General features: G+C 24.2%; 2 protein-coding genes across 3 annotated transcripts; one reads left to right on the forward strand and one right to left on the reverse strand.

Moving 5' to 3' along the window:
- Positions 1-2,654: 2,654 nt before the first annotated feature.
- On the reverse strand, positions 2,655-4,302 carry LOC112689492. 2 transcript variants are annotated; one of them, XM_025563231.1, is made up of 4 exons: positions 4,080-4,302; positions 3,226-3,372; positions 2,956-3,120; positions 2,655-2,858 (listed from the first exon to the last, which is right to left on the reverse strand). In XM_025563231.1, exons 1-4 carry the CDS (start codon positions 4,170-4,172, stop codon positions 2,751-2,753), a joined length of 513 nt encoding a protein of 170 aa, XP_025419016.1. In that variant the 5' UTR covers positions 4,173-4,302; the 3' UTR covers positions 2,655-2,750. The 2 variants fall into 2 exon arrangements, with proteins under 2 accessions (XP_025419016.1, XP_025419015.1); XM_025563230.1 differs by having other exon boundaries at positions 3,181-3,372; positions 4,080-4,271.
- A 170-nt stretch (positions 4,303-4,472) lies between these two features.
- LOC112689497 (transcriptional regulator ATRX homolog) lies at positions 4,473-24,259 on the forward strand. The gene is made up of 29 exons (XM_025563237.1): positions 4,473-4,785; positions 4,987-5,090; positions 5,250-5,371; positions 6,353-6,457; positions 6,538-6,671; positions 6,866-7,622; positions 7,738-7,808; positions 7,876-7,955; positions 7,995-8,048; positions 10,524-10,643; positions 11,081-11,223; positions 12,628-12,779; positions 13,784-13,969; positions 14,035-14,101; positions 15,912-16,037; positions 16,099-16,230; positions 16,374-16,493; positions 18,340-18,503; positions 18,586-18,875; positions 19,243-19,418; positions 19,742-19,951; positions 20,014-20,101; positions 20,804-20,927; positions 21,727-21,927; positions 21,999-22,176; positions 22,234-22,398; positions 22,535-22,751; positions 23,321-23,388; positions 24,001-24,259. The coding sequence occupies exons 2-29, from the start codon at positions 5,033-5,035 to the stop codon at positions 24,070-24,072; spliced, it is 4,380 nt and encodes a 1,459-aa protein (XP_025419022.1). The 5' UTR covers positions 4,473-4,785; positions 4,987-5,032; the 3' UTR covers positions 24,073-24,259.
- Positions 24,260-25,152: the final 893 nt, after the last annotated feature.

Raw genomic sequence — 25,152 nt, forward strand, 5'->3', positions numbered from 1 at the left:
AAAATATGAAACAAAATTATTAACTATAAAAACGTTAGACATTAAAAATATTAAAATGATTGAAAGTGTATATGTTACCAATAAAATTATAATAAAAGTTGTGTTTACAAATTACATTTAGAAATACCATTTTTTCAAATTTATTACTGTCCAACCTATTCCTCTTCTCAGTTATCGTCTGGCCGGCTTTCGAAAATATTCTTTCATATAGAACAAACGTCGCCAATAAAGATTCAGTTCAGCGAAATGAGTTGGAATTCCCATCCCTAAGATAATGGTCGTTTGCGCGGCACGTGTTCGTAATCAATTAAAAATTACGCACTTGCAACGTTACATCCTAGATTATATGAATATTATATACATATAATCCGTGGTTACATTTATTAAGTGGACCTCACACGATCAGTAATATTGACAGTATTTACATTACTGACAGTGTACTCCTCAAACGGTCAATACAAATTATAGCCAATACTCAGTATTTTTTACTTTCACAGTAGTTTAGATCAATTTTTGATACTGTAACAAACGCTTTTAATTGGTTTTTCCAAATCATTTAAGAATGATAGCTCTTCAAATAACCAAGATGATGGTTGATAGGCGTCGTTTATCCCAGTACCACTTCTTTTTCTGAAGTTGCTTCTAAATGTATTAATTTTTTTACATTTTCAATTGTAGAGTCGTTTTTCAAAAGTTTATAATAAACTATAAGTTTTTTATAGGCAGAATTTTTTTTATCTCTATTGGAGTACTCTTTACAACTAACATCCCAAAATTCGGGTAATTGTTTGTACTCTGAAATAAAATCACGCAAAATGACCCGATCGCGGAATTCGTGACTAGTGGTTTCACTTCCATCATCCATCTCAGAGATGCCAATACTGATGACATGTCAATATCGACCTCACATTATCAATATAATCATCAGTAAATAAATACTGACGACTCGATATCCGATTTTTCCATCAGTCATCAGTATGGGTTTTCCATACTGACAGTACATCAGTACTCACATTACACGATCAATAATACTGTCAGTATCAAAAATATTGTCAGTAATATTGATCGTGTGAAGGCCGTTTTACAGGTTTGCGCGCTCGAGTGTCCCCACCTCAACATGTATGGTATCACATGCTATATGAATATATAGTCAGCCTAATAATAATAAGACAACATAGATTCAATATACATATATATATGACATTAAAAATGAAATTTTTTTTTGTTTTGGGCATTATTTAACACACTATTGAATCCATTAAAATCACATTCACACGTAATATGAGCAAAGTCTGCGAGGTAATACGAACTAAAATTGATTTGTTATTTGACCTAATACTGGTGACGTTCAATAGTCAATAATAAATTAAGATAAGATAAAAACTGAATCGAAAAATAAAGATTAACAATGTGTATGGAAAAACCTGATAAATCTACTTAAATATCAAGAAAATAATTTCTTTTGATTTTATTTTGAATAGGTTAAATTTGTTTAGTAAATCGAACAAATATGCATTAAAAACCAACAAAATGACCCAATAATACTAAAAATGCTCTAAAAATGAAAAAACGTCGAAATGTGCAAAAAAAAAATTTGTAGTTTTGAAGCCCTCGTTATATGAAACGAATTATGTTTTTGGAAAGCATTGTGTATGATCAACCAAAAAATATGCACTTTGCATTGAAATCCGGGCCCTATTTATAAATATGTAGCAAGTATTGTAATTTGAAAAAATATTTTGTTTATGAATGGGCCTCTCCATTTCCCCATATTCTGTCTGTTTAAGTTAAATGTTTAGATCACCAAGATAATTCTTGCACTGAGTGATGAAAGCTAAAACCGGCCCTGGGTGTGATCATGGTCACAATTATTAATAAAATCTATAATCGTGATCATGTTATTGGAAGATACCTTTTAAACTTTGATACGGTTATGATTAATTATTTTAGATTTTTTCTTTTATTTAGGAAAAAGCTTAGATATCTGGGAACATTGCCTACAATTTTACATAGATTTACTTAATAGTAGTCTACATTAGATTTGTATCTTTAGCGGTGTTGTACAAATTATAAATGGCATCAAAATTAGCTTCGTTTCGAAGTGTTTCCTTCATCAATGGCATCATTTCACTTTTTTCTAGGGTAGGGAAGTGGATATGCACTTAATAAATTGCAGAACGGGTGATTCTTAATTAATTATAATTTAAGTATTTTCAATAACAATGGAGAGGATTCAGGTCATCATCAATGAGGCGATGAGGTGAGTGGAAGGCTGGATGACGGCACACGGTCCGAGCCTGGCGCCCCAGAAGACCGAGGCCACAGTTCTTACGAAGTAAAAGGTCTACCGCGATCCGATTCTATCTCTAAACGGCCACGTCATCCCGGTGTGCAGGACGGTTTGAAACCTCGGCATCGAATTCGACACCCGCCTGTCCTTTACTGCGTACGTCGCGAGTGTGTCGGCCAGGGCTACACAGTCCACCCTCGCCATAGGGCAGCTTATGCCTAACATCGGAGCCACTCAACATTTAAGAAAATGCTGCTGGGAACGATAGTGAGCAGCAAGCTGCTATACGCTTCATCATCGTGGGAAGAGGTGGCCACCCATACGGGAAAGAACAGAGAAGCAATTAAAAAATTAAAAAATCATAAAAGCTATTAAATTATATATATTTTACTAATTATTTGATTTAAATGTAGAAAATATATTATTATTTATACAATCATACAAACATGCAAAAAATTTGCTACATGTCAAATGTAGTAAAGTTTAAAATATTTGGTAAACCTTTATTGTTAATTTTATAAGAATATGTCATGATTCTCCTTGCTATAAATATTCTACTTAAATGATCCTGAAACAAATATATTTTAGTAAAATATATTATTTTGTTTTTATATAATTTAAGAAAAATTTCTCTAAAATAAATATTGATAAAAAGTAATTTCTACCTCTATATTTCCATGTATAATAAGTAAATCATATTTTTTTTTAAGATTATCAATATTTTCATAAGAAATTCCCATTTCTTTTAACTTTAAATCATTTTTTGGATTGACTAAAATAGTTCTGCCACATAATAATGCTGGTTCAAGAGCTACCAAATTCATCTCTACCTACAAAAATAACCAATTATGAACATTACTGATTAGAATATGTTGTAGACATTAATATACATCAACTAAACAATCATTTTTTCTTATGTCCAATAATATTATTACAAGATCAGCATATATATTAGACAATGTGGACAATGCTGATTTGACACTTATTGCCTTGTGTACTTGAATTGGAGAAACATGATTGTTTTCATTATACTCGATTAATGAATCTGACAACTGTGTACTCCAAGTAGTGTTCCCAATCAACTAGTTGAACAAAGATAATTTAAATTATTATATTATATAGCAGTGTTTGAAAGAAATGCACAACTTATTCTTAAACGAACACAGATAGTGTTAATTTGAATTAACCTACTTTTTTGGAACTTGTGTTCATTTTCATCATAAATAACATTCATTACACTAGTAATATATAGCGGCTAAAATAGGGCATATTCTAATCTTATTTTTTGATTTTCTGTTATATTGAATAACTAGGTTATATGATTAAAACTTAATCTTATTATTGCAATGTAAATAAATTAACATAACACACTTAAAAATATTTTAATTAATAAATATTTTATATATTCTACCGTAATGTCTGCATTTAATAAAATTACAATCCAGTATTGATCTATATTAATCATAAAGTATAATAAAATATAAGTTATATTAATAGATGGTTTATAAACAAGAGCAAATAGGTTGAGTCGAAATAATATTCTTTACCCCACCTAAAATATAAGTATTGTAAGATTTTTTTTTTAAAAAGATTCAGTTAGTCAAAATTAAATAAAAACTAAATACAACTATAACATACAATTACCAGTTTTGTTTTATTTTAGTAATCAACCATTAATCATACGAATTCAAATCACAAATAACTAAAAATTATATTGTTAACATAGTTAACGTAAACACAATCAATATTAGCATACTTATAGAACACCAAAAGAATATTTAAATCTTACAAGAATGGAAAATGGTTGTTTGGTTGATGATTTTGCATTGCATTTGAATACTTTTGGTTCATCTGACCAATTCGAAGAAGTGGCCGCTGACATGATAATTCAATTTCAATAAAATTCCTACGTTACAAATTATACAAATAAACGAGTAATTTAATTTTTTCAACGGCCAAATTGAATACTGATAAATAATAAACTGTAATCACAAATTCACAAATAAACATTTGGAGGCAAACTCATTGATAGGCTACAGCACGATCACGCATACTAGAGTCACGGTATGCATTGGATTACTTTTGGTTCAATGGTTATTTTTTTCCATTCGACAACCATATTATGTAAATTTTCTACACATTGAAATATTTATTAATATAGTTGTGCAATTTTGGAATCTAAATTTCCAAATTTCTAGGACTCTATGGTAGGCTCTGGTAGAAAAACAGAGTGATGTATTAAAACACAGGATTTAAATAATTTACATGTGGTGACCCTGTGGTAGTGTTGTAGGCGTGTTTGTTTTATCAGTTGTCATCATGGATTATTAGTGCGGTATTGCTGAGTGGAAATAATATCTAATTTTATTTACCGATTTCTTTAGCTGTGACTTCTAGTGTTGTGGCGCGACTAGTATTATATGGAATTATGGAAATTGGATTTGTGCTTTGACATCTGATATGCGGTTTCCATTAACCTAACGTTATTCTCTTAGGTAATGATAGTTATTGATATAATCTTTAATTCTTATAATATTAGCATTAATAAACAAAATAAAAAATAACATTTTGCTTATAATAATTTTTTCCTCCTAACCATGAACAATATCCTGGTTTATACAAATTACTCTATGGTTTATCTTAGGTTTATTATTTTATTATATCTTTCAAATAATTGTTTTACCACTTGTTTGCAGTTAAGTGAATCACTTGTTTTTTGGAAGTTGGCATTTATCGATCAAAATGGCAACAATTTATCCTGATAATGATGAAATAAAATTTCGTTATGAAAATTATAGAAGTAAATATAATTCAAATAAACTTAAACTTAAATAAATTGCATTTCATAACTATCTTAAAAGTAATGGTTTTTTACTTATTTTAAATTTATCTGTCTATAATTATTTTCTAATTATAATTTTAGATATTTTATTATTAATTCAATAACTTATATGTTTAGATATAGAAGACTTATTGAATGATAAAGTTGAATGTACAATTTGCAACAATGATTTATTAAATGAAATTATATCAAAAAAGATGATAATGGTTCATAAATCTCATTTATTTCTGTGTTGCTATGTAAGTTTTATTTAAAAAGTTGTTTATTATGTAGATAATTATGTAAATGTGTTGTTACTACTGAGTATATTTCTAAAAAAAAAATCAATCTTAAAAAATCATGCATTACTTATCCTGAATAAAAAATTCAAATTACTAAAATTGTGAGAAATTTGTTTTTGATAAAATTAGTATTTATTTTAGTTTTAATGTTTTATTTAATTATTTAAATTTATTAAATAAATCTAAATAATTTAAGCTTTAAATATATTGTATATTTTAATGATTAACAAAAAAATAGTGAAAAAAGTAATATACAAATACCAAAGTTTTTTTTAGTAATTATATAAATATATTAAAATCTGCAGTTTTCAAACAGTAAAAACTGGGACTTAAACTGACCAGTTTTATAGAAAAATTCACATAACCAAAATAAATACTATAAATGTATCATTGTTTAATCCTCAGACTATCTTGAAGATATTTAATCATGTTATGTTAGAGCAATTGATATTTGTTGTAAAAATTAATATTAGGTCAATAAAAATCCAAAATCTTTAAATATATTTATATTAATTGTTATTAATTTATACTATATTATTTTACATGTAACTCTATTGGTAATTATTAAATTCAACATATTAAATATAATAAAGTATAACCTAGTTAACTAAAAAGTGAAAAAAATTTATCCAACTTGAATTCTATAACTTTTGATCCTTAAAAATTAAATTTTCAAAAATTTCCTTCTTGCATATCTTGAGTAATAAAATGTATTAAATATTTACGAATAATAAATTAGTTAACAAAAAAAACTTGATTCTGAAGTGTTATATTATTAAATATGATAGCCTTTCTGATCAAGTTTCCTATAATTTTTTTATTCTTGTTCATATTTATTTATTATGTTGAAAATAAATGTTGATGGTAAATTTATTTTAAAACAAACAAAATAATTATAAATTATATTATATTATATAAAATTTTACTTTATATTTCTAGAACTGTTTCTATAAACTATTTGAAGGTCAAGAATATAGTTGTATTTCATGTAAATCTAATTATGAATTATCTAATTGTGAAAAATGCAACCTCAATGTTTGTAAAGTAATTTTCATTTTATTTTAATCTAAGTTGAAATTATTTAGCTTATTTAATATTAAAAATTATCTACTTTATATATGTAGCGCTGTGTTGAAAATCACAAGATAGTTCAAGTATCAAGTGGTGTCATAAGTAAATGCTTTAATTGTGAACCACAGGCTTTATGGAAGCAAAGAGCTCAAGCTGCTAATGTGTTAAAAATATTTTTTTCTCAGTTGTAAGTGAATAAATTTTTCTCTGCAATTACGAACATGAAAATATATTTTATTTTTATAAAGTGCCTTAAAAATATTTTCAACTTTCAATTTAAAGTTGTTTATTTATGTTTTTTTTTTTTTATTTTTTTTATACTCAATTATTTTTTCTGATGTAGTTGAAAAATTGTAAAATAATAATACTTTATTTTTTCAGAGATTTGCCAAATGGCTTATTAGTTAATGAAATAGAACGTGAACAAAACGTTAGAAAATATTTAGTAAATGAAGCTAAAATTGGTCAAAATTCTATAACAGAGAAAGTTAGAAATCATTTATGTCTTGATTTTATATTAAAATCATACAAATGTATTCTAACTGAAAAACTCTCTGATTTTTTTCCAAAAACAAATTATATTCCATTTGATAAGTGTTTAAGTGAATTTATTGAGAATTGTGAATATATTTTAGAAAAAACATGTTCTACTTTGACAAATTTTAAGAAAATATTTAATTTAAGTTCAAGTTTAAACCCAGGTGTGACTGCTATGATAAAAGCATTATTGAAATCTGTTGATGAAGATAGTTGTATATTTTCTAATTCAAGGCACAATATAGGAGATGAAAGTAAAGTTATGAATAATAATAAGATTAATGAAAAGTCCACCATCTGTAAAACAAGGTCTGCATCAAAAATTAAACAAAACAAAATACAAAGTATTTTAAATTCTACAGTATGTACAATGAATAATGAAACAATATTTCATTTGGAACCAACTGTTCTTTTAGAACGAATTGATGATTCTATTTTATTAAAAAAAAGGAATAACAATTCAACTAAAAATGTACTTCCTAATACAGAAGAAGATGAAACTGTTCATCCTTTAGATTTATTTGATGATCTTAGTAGTATTAGTAGTGATGCTGGATATTCAAGAACATTAAGAAATCGTAAAGTTTTAACTAAAAAAAAGGTAATAAATAATTAAAATCATTATATATTTCCCTATTTGTTACAGTACTCAATGTTTTTTTATTTGTGATTTTTAATTTAATTTTTTTTTTTTTTTTTAATCTGTTATTATTTAGAAAATAAATAATATGACAAAAAGTAAACCATTAATAGATGAAAAATCCGATGATGAAAAAGAAAATGACAGGTCTAATATTTTTTAAAAATATAACTTCAATACATTTTGTTAAAGACTAATCATATGTTTAATTTAGACTGACTAATTTCAATACAATTAATCGTGGCTTTAAAAACAAAAATGAAACTGAAGTTAATCTCATTGATATAAATAATAGTTCTATAACCATTACAAATAAAAGTTCAAATCATATAGAAAATAAAATGGAAGCAATGCAACAAGCTATTAATAATATTGATGACGACTCTGGTAATTAATATTAATACATTTAATTGATTATTAAACTTTTTTATTATTAAGTAGCATATTCAACTTTTTTAATTAAAAATTTAATTCATATTTTGTATATTTAGACTTGCTTGATTATTAATTGTTATAATTAATTAGTCATGTACAGTTTTTGTTAAAAATTAAATTATTTGAAGTTAAAATAAGTAATACATTTTATATAAACTATTTTTAGAAATAAAATTATATTTATTCTATTACAAATGCATACTCAAAACATTATAAAATATTATAAATAGTACATATAATTAATTTTTTTAATTGTAATATAACGGTTGAAGTAGAATCTACTCAATTAAAGTTAATCTTGTTTTCATTTTTATAAAAAAAAATGTGAACTAACTAATAATGCTATTCTTAGTCAACTATATGTACATATTTTTATTTTTTATATTATGAACTGCATTGATAGACTAAGTGATTTAATCATAGTAGTTAAATTATGAAAAAAATATTTGGCATTGAGAACACAATTACATAGGAACAAATATGCCCTATGTTTTATATATGTATTACATTGTCTTATACCTACATATCAGAAGTATAAATTTATAAATTATTATGAAAAAAATGTTTATTAATATATTATGAATTTAATATTCTTGATTGTTGTACAAGCCTTCGACAAGGTTTGGCATCCCGATCTTTTTAAACTAAAATTGTTCCTACCCCTCTCATATTACCTTATTTTTAAATCATACCTCAACAAACGGCACGTTTTTGTTAGCTTAGGAATCGAATACTTCAGCATATTCCCATTATTAGCCGGTGTTCCTCAAGGCGCAGTCGTATCTCCAACTCTTTGTAATCTATACTTTACAGACCAACCCATCAATCTGAATACTCAAATAGCTGTATATACCGACAAAAAAGCAATATATGCCACCTACACCAATCCTGACATAGTTTTATCTACTCTCCAAAGCCATCTGAATGACCTATCACACTGGTACTCCCCTGGCGCGTCAGAATTAATAAAAACAAATCTGTTTACACCACCTTTGCACTCCAACACAAAAAACCTCCTCCGGTACATATAAACAGCAAACCAATACCAAACTGACACACCTAAATATCTAGGTCTAACCTTCGACAAACGTCTAACATGGGCTAAACACATTCACACAATGAAATTAAAATTAAATCAACGACTTTACTCTCTCAGACCTATTCTTGGTAAATTCTTAAAATTATCCTTCAAAACTAAAATTCACATCTATAATCTTCTTAAGCCTATGGCTTTATGGTATCCCACTCTGGGTCATAGCAAAAATATCAATTACACAAAAAATACAAGTGTTCCAATCAAAAATCCTCCGACTCATAATCAATGCTCCTCCGTATATTTCAAATCTCACACTTCATACAAATCTTCATATTTCTAAAGTCACTGATACGGCCAAGCTATACTACTCAAAATGTAGGAATCACCTTCAAAATCACCCTAATTCCCATATTAAAAAGCTACTATCTATCTCCATCCCAGGAAATCCTCCCAAAAGACTCAAACGATAATGGCCACGTGACCTTATAAAGTAAACATAATATAAATACTTAAATACCTAAATAATTGTAAATTTACATCAAAGTACTTTCACTGGACAGTTTCTTCCCATAAGACACTCAAATTATTGCACTTTATTTAAAAAATATATTATGCTTATTGTACTTTTTTTTGTATAGATTGTATAAATTCTTGATTAAAATTAAAAAAAATAATAATCTTTATAAGCATGATGTCTGAATAAATAGTGGATTTTTTTGTTTTTATCTTCAATATTTTTTATAAACCTAAGAGCACCACTCTGGACCTATGAACTATCTACATTATACATAGACAGTGTAACATTACATTTATTTACATTAACACTAAAATTGTATTTTTCAAAAAAATAATTTTAAAATCAATTTGAATATTACTATTTATTATTTGTTGTAAATTTGATGAGTATTTTCTATTACTACAAATAAGGGTAAAAGGGATTCAGAAAATCATTTTACCCACAGTTAATATTTGTTGATGAAATTGGCCTTTAGAGGACTTCTCATATGTTTTGAATGTGCTGATTATTGGCTGAAGTTAATACCATACTAGGCCAAATGCCATATTTGCTACACCCCTAAATTACGACTGATAAATTACCACTGGTTTAATTGTATAGTACAGTATAACATTTGTATGCCGGACCCCATATAACACTTCCATAAAATACATTAAATGTTAAATTTTTTAATGATTATAGGCTTAAAAACACAAAATATGTAATTATATCATCATGTGTTTTTTTTATAACAAGATACACATTTATAATCCAGTTTTAGCTCTTATAAGTAGTCTTTTAAAATAACCTGACCCACAGTTCTCCAACTGTAGATCCACTCCTGAGTACTAACATATATTTTAGAAATTTTTTAAAGTGAATACATTTCTTTTAGATGCTGATAATTATAATGAAAATTATGATAACTCACAAAAATCATTGAATGATAATTTGTTAGTCGAAAATTCTCTGTTAATACCTCAAAATTACTCAAATGTCAACAGCAGTGAAAGTGGTAATTATATTATTTTTATAAAATATGTTTAATTAGTTAAAACTATTAAGGCTTTTATATTTTTTTTTCATTAAAATATATTCTATACCAATCTACAGATTGAATACCAAAAAGAAATTTAAAAAAAAAATTTCAGTTGCAGATACATTTTTTTTCAAATGATATTTTATTTTAAAAAATCTAAAAATTGTTATTATTTTTTAAATATTGAAAAAATAAAGTAAAAATTTTACATTTTATTTTGTGAATTTATTATTTATTTTTTTTCGCTTGATAATTATTAAGACTTAAAATGTTGATTGGACTTTAATATGTATATTTTTTTAAAGTACTAAACGGAGTTGAACTAAAAATATTTTCAGCTCTTGTATATCTATTTTTGTTTCAAATCATCATTAAACCAGTATTAATTTTTAATTTTATTGTTTCTGTTTCAGATGATAGTTCAATAAATGATGTGATAAATTCATGTTTAATTGGTTGTAGAAAACAAAACATTGATCATTATCGTAAGAAAAGTCAAGAAAACCAATTAGAAATAAATGGTGGACCTGATGAATTACAAAATGAAGAAAATATGGTATTTTTCATTAATATTTTTAAAAAAAATAATTATTATAATAATAATTTTTTTCTAAATAATATAATTAAATTTATTTATTATCATATGAGTTCAGGAAAATTTAAAAATATGTGTAAAAGAAAAAAAAATCAATTTTTTTTTCAATCCATAGATTAGTTGAATGATGAAATACTCTTCCATTCTTCTCTATTCCATGCGAATCTTCAATTTTTTTTATAACTTTTTCTATATCTAATATAATTTGTTTTATATATGACTGCCTAAGTCTTCTTTTCTAGTTAAAAGGTTTTCTAGTTATATTTTCTTATTATAAGGGTTTCCCTTTTAGTTTTTCATTAAATATAGTAGTTATCTAGTCATATATTTTTTATATGATGTCCTATCCACTTCTTTCTTCTCTCCACGATTGTTGTCCATATTGATCTTGTTTCATTTATTTTCTGATACACTTCTTCATTAGTTACTCGTTCAGTTTAAGACATTTTTAAGACCTTCGCCAACAAAAATAAAAAAATTCAGTAAAAAATATTAATTGTATAAACAATTTTCAAAATTTCATTTTTTCCATTGGATATTACTTCAATAGTCTTATTTTCTTAAAATTACCAATTTACTTTTTTTGTTAGTTTTTAGTACAATTTTCAATGAAAAACAAAACAAGTATACAAATAATTAATTTTATTATTTAAAATATGCAGTGTATAAATGCTAATTAAGAATATTCAATATCTTTGAGTAGAGACCTGCATTTTGAATTCTGTTTTTTAGATGGTTTTTATTACATAAAAATACACATTTTCATGATTGAATTTTTTTTACTAAATTAGACAGACGCATGCACAGTATAACTTTTTTTTTTTTAAATAACCACTAATTATTTTTCACTTAGTTTTTTAATGAATTATTTTCAGAATTACAGTATAAATACTGAAAATCCCATGCATTTTACCATTGTTTTTTTAAATTGCTATAACATGGTAAATTTTGGACTTATACGAAGCAACTAAAATTTTTAAAAAAATTAGGTGAAAAATAATTAGTGGTTAAAATAGGTGGTTTTTATTTAAGAAAAAAACGTTTTACTGTGTAAGCCTGTATAGTTAAGTTAAAAAAATTTGAATATCATATAAATGTAATTAATATGTAATTAATAACACATACTGTATTTATTATTAGAAAAATAAATAGTTTATAATACTAATGTGTATTTTATTATATTAGCTTTGACATTATATCTATACCGTTAATGTTAATATTAATATTCCATTGTTAATAAAAATTCAGTAATATCTTTTTTTTTTTTTTTGAAATAGTAATTTTTATTATAAAATAAGAGAAAAAAATATTTTTATCACAATTGTTATTTTATGTTAACTAACTTATTTAAATCATAATTTGTAGGAATTTTCAGAACTTTCAGATAAAAATGATGAGATGGTAACTGCAAATCGTTCAAATAATATTTCTCCATTTAAAATGCCATCTTTAAGTGATAACAGTGACAATAGTGACTTTGATTTGAAAGTTAAAAAAAACACGGGCAGTAAAAAAAGGTAATTTTCTCTTATAGTTTAATTTTATTATAGTGTTTAATAATTTAATCAATATTGACAGAATACAAAAATAATTAAAAATACTATTATTATTTTTTGCACTTGACATAATTATTATTTAATAATACTTTTAAATTGTATTCTCATACATTTAATATTATAATATTATAAAATATATTTATTTTATTATAATAATAAGATTATGATTTTTGAAGTTTTGAACTTCTTTATGATTTATTTATATATATTTTAATAAAATTTGCATTTAAACTATTAAGTGTTAATTATAAAGTAGCGCAACAAAATAAACAATAGTACCATATGATCAAGTTAAAATTATTGTAGAGATAAATAATAATAAACTTTGAATAATTACTAGGTTTAAAAAGAAATGTACTAATTATGGGTGACATTTTTATAAGTCAATATATTTTAAATAACCTTACTTTATCTCAGTCATTTATTGCATTTTAGCTGCAGTTCATAATTTCGTCATCTAGTATCTTATGGGTTTTATAAGATTAAACCATTTAACTATCAAAATTTTCTTTCTGTTTTTTATAAATATAAAAATATATTGCAATACAGCCATCCACAATATTGGAATAGCATATAATATACAAAATTATTTTTAAATTTGAGTTTTTTGACAATGGTTAAATAATAATTGAATTAATTACTTACATACTATGTAAGACATTTATTAAAAAATGTAAATACATTTTAAAATATTATTTACATAAAAAAATTACTATTAAGAAATGTATAATGAAATTATTCTAATTGTTATTATTACATTTCTTATTTTATATTGAGTATTATATATGAAAAAAAAATTTATTTATTAAGTTTTTATTAAATCTTAAACTATGCACAAAATAATTTTCTTTTCTTAAACTAGAGTAAAATACTATTAAATATTTTATTTCTTATTATCTACACAGTATATATATATATATATATATATATATATTTGTATTATTTATTGTTATAATGACTAACAGGAAGCTGACCACATCTAGTTCATCCAATGACTCAGATTCATCATCAAAATATTTTAAAAAAACACCAAAAAAACTTACTAAAAGTAAAAATAATTGTGTTGATTTTGCTTATAATAGTAGTAATGACAGTAACAGTGATAGTGATGAAGAAGATTCACCTGTCATCATTAAAAAGCATAAAAGAATGTGAGTTGTGAAAACAATTTGAACTTTATTGTTAACTTGAATTTTACAATTCTACTTTTATTTAGCAGTAGGAAAGTATATGATGAATCTAGTGAAGAAAATGACGAGGAAAATGGTAAAAATATTACTACTGTAAGTATTATAACCAATAAGTATATTATGAATTTATAAATAAATTTTTTTTCTCTATAAATATCATTGGAGCTTTAAATTTGTCTCTGATAATTTACTAATAATTAATAGTATAATTTATGTAAAGACTTAATTTAATTTGAGTTAATTATAATTATGTAAGATATTTTATTTTTAAATAACTCATAATTACATTTTTAAGAATAACTATTATCAGGGCTTAAAAATGCATTAATAAGTATGCAATAATGCACTAACATTTGATAAAATATGCAATTTATATGTATTAAAAATCTTAAACTATGCTCGAAAAAAATTATATATAAAAATTTTTATATTAATTAGAATTTTCCATTCATATTTTTTAAACTTATATTTTATTTTTTCAATCACATTTTATTAAAATTATAATTAATGAACACACGTTGCAACGAAATTAAATTGATTGATTGCAATGCACATGTCAATAGGAGGAAGGTAATATACAATAAAATTTTTCGTGGTAAAGCTTTTAACTTATAATACCTAATGTCATACAAAAATAAAAAATATTGATAAGATACTAAGATTTTGTAAGCATATTCGGAAAAGTAAATGAAAATGAATTTAAACATTTATTGGTCTTATTTTTTTTTTTTTTTTTAATTTGTAAAATGATTTCGCTGAATTTACATAAAATAATATGTGCTTATAACTTTAAAAAAATCAGCTATATGCCAATATACACGAAACGTTTAAAAACATGCTCTATTAAACTTAAGATTTTTATTACTATTGTAATAAAACAGATTTGTATCTCACTTAGAATGTTTTCTGATGTTAAAAAAAAAAATATATATGTAAATATATGAAATTACAAGCCCTGATTATGATTGTTTTTCTATATATTTTAAAAAAAATGTATTACAAAATAAAAAAAAGAATTTAATCATATTGTCTTTAAATTTATTATCCTTTAAATTAAATTTTTTTGATTCCCTAACTCTTATTTTATTATAAAATAGTCTGAATTTAAGGATCTACAATAATATTAATATAATATCAATAATTTCAACACTGATATTTAATAGAAATATAATAATTTCAATATCTTCACAGCTTTAGATTTATAGATCATAAACATTATCATAGCAAACCATGAGACCTAACCTAATATTTAAGATCCATGAGAAAATCTCTTTGACATTTAGTTTATAATCAACAAAAAACACCCAATAACTAACATTAGGGGATTAGTGTATTTAAGTTTCTGTGTGAATAAAAATTGAAAATAATTACAATTTCCATATTATTTTATTCAGATTTATGACTGATTACTTAAATTTAATTGGTGTGATTTAAATTTGTTGGTTTTTGTGTTTCATTAAAGATTTTCTATTAAAATTTTTTATTAAATCCAGTCCATGTATATAATACTATATAATTGGTACATAAAATAATAATATTGTTAACTACATTTCACATGGCTTATAATGAATAATAAGAGTTATAATGAAAATAATTTTTTTTTTTTTTTAAGTCAATAAATAGTTTTATTTTTGTTTGTTAATTCATGTACTGGTATATTTCTATTTATGTATGTATGTATACATGCTATGTTTTGTGTGGGTACTTACAAAGCCCTAAACTTATGTCTCCTTCTAGAAATCAATGCATCAATAATAAAAAAAATATTTTTGAAGATTCTCTAATTCCAATGTTAATGACATTTGTATTAAACTTAACTTTAGACAATAAATATAATATGCAAATAATCATATATATTTTATTAATAAAATATTATATAAGATTTTGAAATTTATACATTTAGACACCCACTAAAGGACGAAAGAATATACGTAAAATGAAAAATGAAGATGAACTGAGTGAATTAACTAAAGATGCTTTACAAGAAGAAAAATCACGAAAAATGCGTCTAGAAAAACGTCAACAACTTGTATTCATGTTATATTTTTTAACTTTTTCTTATTTCTTTTAATTTTTTTTAAATATTTTAGTATAATCAAATATTTGATCCTCCAACACCAATTGAATCTTGTAAAAAATTGGTGTTAGATTTTGATTCTGAAACAAAAAAAGAACTCGTAACAGTTCATCCAGATCTTGTAAAATTTCTTAAACCACATCAGGTAAAACAATAACTGATCACTCTAATTTAGTTATTATTAAACATTAAGTTTTTAATTAGTACTTATACCTCAAAATAATTTCTAATCTTACATAAACTCTTAGTAAATTGTTTTTAAATTATATTATGCAAAAAAAAATTTAGGTTGCGGGTGTGAAATTTTTATGGGATTCGGTGTTTGAATCGCTGGATTTCACAAAAAAAAAGAAAAAAGGAAGTGGAGCAATTTTAGCTCATTGTATGGGCCTAGGTAAAACGCTTCAAGTATGTATAGTACTTTAAACTTTTCATACTTAGCTTATATATGCTTATATGCGATTCTTATTATTTCAAACCATTATATAATATATTATGTGTTATATAAGTATGGGTAACAGTTCAATATGCGACCTAAAGATAAGATTGTGTTGATCTACAACAGGGGTCGGCAACTGACGGACCGCGGTCCGGATCTGGACCGTGGAAGGCAATGCTCTTAATCTTTTCAACTTTTATTTTCATACTTCTAATATTGTAATTTTTAATATAAATTAATTGTAGTAACCAAATAATTATTTTTATTTTTATACTACTATTTTTAAAATATAAAAATTTGAAAAAGATTTTTTTCACTGGACTCCATTGATTTATTATTTTAAACTTAAGGCTCCAATGTAAATTACTTGCCGATCCTTGTTCTACAGATTTCTTTATCGCGATTATTGTCATTGTGGGTATTTTATTATATTTTATTTCTGTTCTCCAAAACAATAACTAATACTTGCCTTCATTATCCTCAGTCAGTATAATTCCGTTTTAATTTGTGTGCACTTGTTTTGTGTTTTAACTCCTCATGACATCTACTGTTTGTCACTTATTTAGGCACATTATTAGAGATGAAGTGACATATGTTCAATATTTAAAAGACTGAGGGTTATTACTAGCCGATAATCCAATGACATGTATAAAGGTGAAAGAGGGTTTTGTATGTAATGGCTAACTTGTGGAATATTTAAAAAATAATAAAAACGAAATTTTGATGGCACTATGAGAAAATTTTGTAACATTATAATCAGAGCTCGTAAGTACATGCATTTGCATATCAATCTTGCAAAGTTGTATTTAATGCTAGATGACACAGAAATCCATTTCAAGGTACCACGGTTAAATATGTGAAATCTTATTTTGCATATTTTTGCATATTTGGCATGTTTTTGTTTATTTGACATATTTATGCACATTTCTATTTTATCGGGTATATTATACAACATTCTATTAGAATCTATCAAAAATCTAAATGGAAAATATATAAAATTAAAAATAGAAATTGTACTATCTTTTCTTTTTTTTATATTCTTGATACTCGGACATTTAATGAATAAATTTGTTCCAAAAGTTTCAGATTTAAAATTAATTACTGACAAAGACGTACATTATACATAGTTCATGAAGGCTCAAGAATAGTTTTAAATAGTATTTAAAATCTATTTTTTTTTTAATTATGAGATAAAAAAATAAAATATAGCTATAAAAAATTGAATAGATAATTTATGTAATTTCAAAAATTATTTATGATATATTTAAGTAAGCATTTTTTAAGTGCATAATTTTAGATATTTAGTACATATAAATGAATATTTTTAACTATTTAAGGCATATTTCATAGCATATTTTGCCAATTTTAAGTGCATAAATGCATGCTTATTCAGGCATTTTTTAGGGCATGAACTTACGAACCCTGATTATAATATATAAAACAGAATTGCCACACTTACCAATCGATTTGTAAAGATTATTAGAACAGCAATTTTTTTATTAAAGGAAAACTCTTTAATAAATTATTAAAAATGAAATAAAAACTGGAATGACAATTTATAGTGACCAATGGAGAGTGTACTCAATATTAAATCATCATGTATATATTTATCAAACAGTTAAGATCATACATTGGACCGTTACCTAAGTATGAACTATCCTTACTACTTATTGGATATAAAATTAAAAATAATCAAGCTTGTGAAAGTATAATACTTATTTAAATTATTGTATTTTAATTTAACCAAATTAAAGACTAACTTAAGACCTTTTTGCATAATAATTCACTGTGATATATTTTTAATTCCTTTTTCAGATTATAACATTAGTTCATACATTATTTAGATACCCAGAAATAGGCATTAAAACCGTTTTAATTATTACTCCTCATTCAACTATTGAAAATTGGTGTAAGGAATTTCAAAAATGGTTAAAAGACATTCCAGAAGAAAAAAATTTTCTTGTATTCAACCTTTCTGAGTAAGAATACTATTTCAAGTATAAAGACTTTTTTTTTATATACATATTTAATTGTATCTATTACTAAATAATTGAATTTAAGATCAAAAACGTATGAAAGTCGTAACAATTTAGTACAAGAGTGGCAAAGAGAAAGTGGAGTATTAGTTACAAGTTACCAATCATATAGAACAATTGTTAAATTTAAGGGAATTGATAAATTCCCTACCCTATTAGAAACTCTTGTTGATCCAGGACCAAATTTAATAATTTGTGATGAAGGACATTTATTAAAAAATCACAATTCTGCTATATCAAAAGCAGTAAATCGCATTAAAACACTTCGAAGAATTGTGTTGACAGGAACACCACTACAAAATAATTTGAAAGAATGTACGTATTACTTAGTATCTTATTTCTATATATTGTAATTTAAATGTTGTGTGTGAACCCAAATTAAGTTTTATTCTTTAATACTATTGTATATAATATGAACAAACCTTTTTTAACTTTTACTAATCGTTTTTTGTAGAAAAAATTTAATTTTAAGAGATGAATACAATGTCAATAATTATAATATATAAAATATAACCAAAGATAATATACATTAATGTTTACATGGTTAGTTAAAGCATTAATATAACCTGTGATTGTAATCAATACTATAATCCTACAACTAAGAACTATTTATTAATAATTATTTAATATATATTTATTACTATATTTATTTGTAATTAATTTATTTTCTCATTTTATACAGATCATTGTATGGTAGATTTTATTCGTCCAAACTTATTGGGTTCATTAAAAGACTTTACTAACCGTTTTATTAATCCTATCACTAATGGTCAATACTCTGATTCAACTCCATTAGATGTTAAATTAATGAAGAGAAGATCACATGTACTGCATAGAATGCTTGAAGGATTTGTTCAAGTAATTTTTATATTAATATTTTCTTCTTTTTTAGTGCAAAATCTCTATATAAATTATATTTTGTTTGTTGGAAAACAAGTGCATTCATATTTTATATATTTTTAATCATGCATTCTATATTACAGTAAATAAATATACATATTTTTAAAATTATTAGGTAATATATGTTTTAGTGTATAATAATATTAATTTTATGGATACTTTAAACAAATAAGTTTTTTGTTGTACTTTACTTATTGAAAGAACAGATTACATAAAAACTTTTTACTATTTACTAATTGTAAAGAATATTATTGAATTATTATTTATGTCTTTATTTTTAGAGATGTGATTACACTGTTCTTACACCTTTTTTACCTCCTAAACATGAATATGTCATATATTTGAAAATGTCCAGCAAACAAATTGAGTTATATAAGTATTATTTAGATAAATACAGACAATCAGAGTTATTTGCTAATTATCATATGCTTCAAATGATCTGGACTCATCCAAAATTGCTAGCAATATATTCCAAACAAGTTGAAAAAAAAGTATATTTTGCTACATTTTTAATTTATTGGCCTTGCCCTTATAATATATTTTGTGTATTTAGAAACAAAAATTGAAAGATATGGAATCAACCTCAAGTGACAATACTTCTGATGTTGATTCTCATTCAAGTTCAATTGAGCAAATTGAAAGTAAGTTTTTTCAACCTTATATTAAAAAATGAAAGTATCTCATCAACAATAATTAAAAAGTAGTAAATTATCCAAAAATAAACTTAGAAATTATAACAATTAATTTATATTGATGATTAATTATTTTATTATTCTATGAAATCTCAAAATTAAACTTAGAATAAAAATATTTTAGGCTGTTTTAAATGTATGGATTAATAAAAAGAAATCTGCCCCTATCATCCTATTATCGCCCATAAATTTGTCTTTTTTTTAAAAAAGAGTTTTTTTGTATATCTTTTACGTCAAAATACACAGATCTGTGATTAATATAGTTCAAACCAATATGCATAAAAATTTATGTTGTATAGTATTACAAATTACAAAAAGTTATATTATTTAATTTAATACAGAACTTTACACTGATAGTAAAAAAAAAGTCCTCCTATTTATTAATTAGAGTCAACACCTTTGTGATTCTGATATTAAGCTTATATAGATATAAAAAATATGTTTTATTCTCATAAAAAACTAGTAATAATTTCACTATAATTATAATAATTATAGTTTTTTCTTTTTGTTTCTCAATATAAATGGGAAAACATTTTTTAATTAATTTAAATAAATATAGTTTCAACATTTTATTAAAATAAGTTTAATTTAAATGTATTTTATTTTTAATACATACTCAAAGTTGTTTTAATGTTACTCTTAAAATTTTAGATGTGGATTACAATTGGTGGAAAGAATTAGTGACAAAGAAGGATTTAGAAAGTGTGTACCCATATTCAAAGTTTATAATGATGTTTTCATTACTTCAAGAATGTGAAGAAATAGGGGATAAAGTGTTAGTATAATATTTATTAAGCCAAGTCTATCCAATTTATTTTGGGAAGTAGGCTATAATTTCAGTTACATTTAGCTGGTGGACTGTATTATAAACAAGACATGCTTACACTTATGTTTCTTCTATACATAGGTACTTAAGTAGATAAGTATTTAAATCTAACAAAGTTTTAAATTGCATATGTTTTAATAATATATAAATAAAAAAAAGAACATCAGTGAGAGAGAGAAGTTACTATTTAATTTTGCTAGGCTGACTATGTTCACGTCTATAAATATAAAAATAATACCTCGATAAGCTCGTGGGAAATATACATGAGGCCGAGGGGAATCAAATAATGATTAAAAATAAAATAAAAAACTAATTTTCTATGTCTATAATGTACCTATAATATTATATATATTGTTTATATTATTCATTATTCATATTTTAATGTTGATATATTATTAAAAGTATAATATTTATACATAATATAAATATAAATATAAATATATGTATTTATATTTATTAACAATCAACTTTTTTCATTTCCAATGAACTTGAACTAGTAGATAATAAAATATTCTTGTATTTCATAATATGTATGCGGTAAAATGAACATAACAATTGATAAAGCTATATTAAAACTTTTTGTAGTGCTGGTAATTGATGTTCTGCTGTACTTAACCTTACCTACTTTAGTTAAATAAACTTGATAAAGAATATAAATCAAATTATTTTTTAAAAAGTGAACATTTTAGGTTGATGATACTTTATATATATTTTTTTAACACATTTTTTTTTTATTTTCTTAATATAGATTAATATTTAGTCAATCATTAAATACTCTTGATCTCATCCAACATTTTTTGGAAAATGCTGAATTAATTAGCAGTGATATGGGTGGTCCATATGGTAAATCATGGTATCAAGGTGAAGATTTTTTTAGAATTGATGGTTCTGTGAATTTGAAAGATAGAGAAGAATGTTGTGACCAATTTAATGATGTCACAAATTTAAAGTATTTTTGCTTACATTCATTTAAATATTCCATAAATGTATTATACTATTTTGATGTAATTAATTATTCAGGATGCGTCTTTTGTTGTTATCTACAAAGGCTTTCAACCTAGGTGTTAATCTAACTGCTGCAAATCGAGTTATTATTTTTGATGTGACATGGAATCCAACTCTAAATGTTCAAAGTATATTTCGTGTATTCAGATTTGGACAAACTAAACCATGCTACATATATAGATTTGTTTCAGAAGTAAATTTTTTAATACTTAAATAAATTATGATGTGTTACAGTTTTATTATATTTAAGGGTACAATGGAACAAAAAATGTATGAACGCCAAATATCAAAGTTATCTATGGCTTTCCGTGTTATTGATGAACATCAAATTGATCGTCATTTTAATGCTAAAAATCAAGAAGAATTATATGAATTTGAGCCCATAACAACTCCTAAAACAACTAATTTACCTAAAGTATTTAAATTGTTTAAAAAAATACTCATTATTCTAGTTTTTTTTTTTTTTATTTTTATTATGAATATATTTTATAACTAATCTTAAGATAATTTGCTATTTTGATTTCTATGCTCTTAATTCTAATTATTTATAGGATCGTTTAATGGCCGAGTTGATCTTGAAGCATAAAGATCTTGTAATAGACATATTGGAACATGATTCATTACTGCAAAATAATGAAGCAGAAGAATTAGATGAAAATGATAGAAATGCAGCATGGGATGATTATGAAAAAGAAAGATCCGGACTGATTAGTGCAGAGCAATTTGTACTAAATATGAATCATAACAGTTCAATAGACAACTTAAAAAGTGAGTGTTGAAGTTTTAATTCCATATTTTATAATTTAATCAACGAAGAAACTTACTAATTTCTCAATTAAATTATACTAAAATAATACTTTATATTAGTATAATTTTGATTTATGTATCTTAAATATTCCATATCAATCACAAAAAAAGTAATCAATTTTTTCTAAATACAATGTATATAATACTTCTTTGTTAGTGCATTAGTTATTTGTTATTTGTAATAATTTATAATTATATAATGATAATGATATATCTATATTCACTAGTTACATCACAACTTAAATTAAATTAATTAATTTATTTACCATTAACACCTAAATTTTTTCTAAAATATTTTCCCATTATAGATTTATTTTTAAAACCAGTAATTTAAGAAATTATTGAAATATTAACACATATTTTGTAAAATATGTAATAACCTAAGAATATTTATCAAATTACATTTATGGTTTGTATCTATCAAATTAATTAAAGTAGACTCTAATCTGAATGATTAACAAATTAATTGAATTGAATACATCTACATAAAAATAAAGATTTTAATTTTTAATGCTGTAATTAATTTATAGATATGCTGTCTTCACGAATGCAAACATCACCCGAAGATGTAGCACTGTTCAATACACTAAGAAATGTTGTAAGTATTTGTAATATTATTATGTTGAATTTAAATGAAATTACTATAACATTTAACAAAATTATTGATGCTAATGCTGATTATAAAACCCCATTATTTGTAACTTAAGATTCATCTTTTCTAAGTATGCAATTTTTTTTTAAAAAAAAAAAAGCTTTATTCGACTGGGTTTCCAACTTAGCATTGAACATGCTGGACTGTATTGGTGTATAAGATGAGAGAAAATTGACTTAGATAATTTAGACATGTGATGAGACGAGAAGAAACAAATACAGTAAGAATTGTTATGAAAATGAATGTTGAAGGGAAAAGAGGAAGTTGATAACCAAAAAATAGGTGATTGGATACGATTGAGAATTTTATGAGGGCCATTGGTGTGTGTATAGGGAATGTAGAAAATCGAGACAAGTGGAGGTTAGGACGAGGGTGGCCGACCCCAAATATTTGGGAGATAGACGAAGAAGAAGAATTAGATGAAATTTATTATTTTTGTTTAAATATCAAATAAATTTTACATTATAATTTTTACATTTTATATATTTATTAATTAGCAGTACATAAAAATGTAAAATAGAACATACAATATATATGTTAATTATTTTTAAATTACAGTTTCCTAAAGCTTCCATGGTTCAACTGAATGATATGTTAATTCAAGTAAAGCAATCACAAGCTGAACAATAATAATATAATTTTACTAAACATATTTATAATTTTTACTTTGAAAAATGTATTGATTTGTTTTGTTCCATACAAATTTGATAAATTAAAACTAATATTAGTAATTATACATTAATATAGTGTTTAAGGAAAAGTCTAGTGTTGAATTATTTTTGTACTCCCATAGTATATTTGTATTCCTATAATTTGTTCACATTGAATTTTTTATATTAGTATAATTTTTATTAATTTTATTGTACATTGTAGTATAATCGTGATGATAAACAGAATAGTTCCATGTACAATAAAAAAAAACACTTAAATATTTAAAATTATAAAAGTGTATTTTATTTTAATTTTGCTCATTTGGTTTTGGAGTAATATTTATTACCAGTTTATGGTAAGGTTAATACAGGTAATAACACCACACGATTACGCCCTGCAAATTAGCTCGATAGCGCTCCGTGAAATATAAGGTCTTGCCTTTCTAACAATTTTCAAATATACTATTTAAAATTCAGTCTGAGTGTAAAACTCAAAGTTTAAGTTAGGTTAGATTATCATTTTAACAATTTTCCAACGAGTATTTATGTTGACAAAGATGTGACAAAAGTTCTTAGCGTGCTCAATGAACACAATCACAACATAATTTCTGAAAGCATAGTAGACGAATAAAAAATTCCAGAATAAAAAGAAAATTTGAAAGTGACTTATTTACGAAACCGAATAAAATAATTCGACAAGAACTACGTAGCACAGAAAATTGTCAGTCCTAAGCCTGTAAAATTGGGAAGGAAACATACTTGTAGTGACAGTACCCATTTTGTGAAATTACTTTAATCAACAAAAACATGACAAGTAGTTAGACTAATTTTAAGTATGTTCTTAAATTTTGAATATTAAAAACAAAACGAAACAGAGAACATAAACACGAATAAATAATTTTGAAATGTCTGTCAAGAATCATTTGATGATTCAAAAGCAAATAAAATATGTAACCATGGACGTTATAAACATAATGACAATGATGAAAAAATTAAACCGAAAAAGGATGTTTTAAATTTGAATATACAGTCTGATGATTATGGTGACATTAAATTGGGT

Source organism: Sipha flava, unplaced genomic scaffold (assembly GCF_003268045.1).
Source record: "Sipha flava isolate LNK unplaced genomic scaffold, YSA_version1 44_pilon_pilon, whole genome shotgun sequence".
NCBI lineage: Eukaryota > Metazoa > Arthropoda > Insecta > Hemiptera > Aphididae > Sipha > Sipha flava.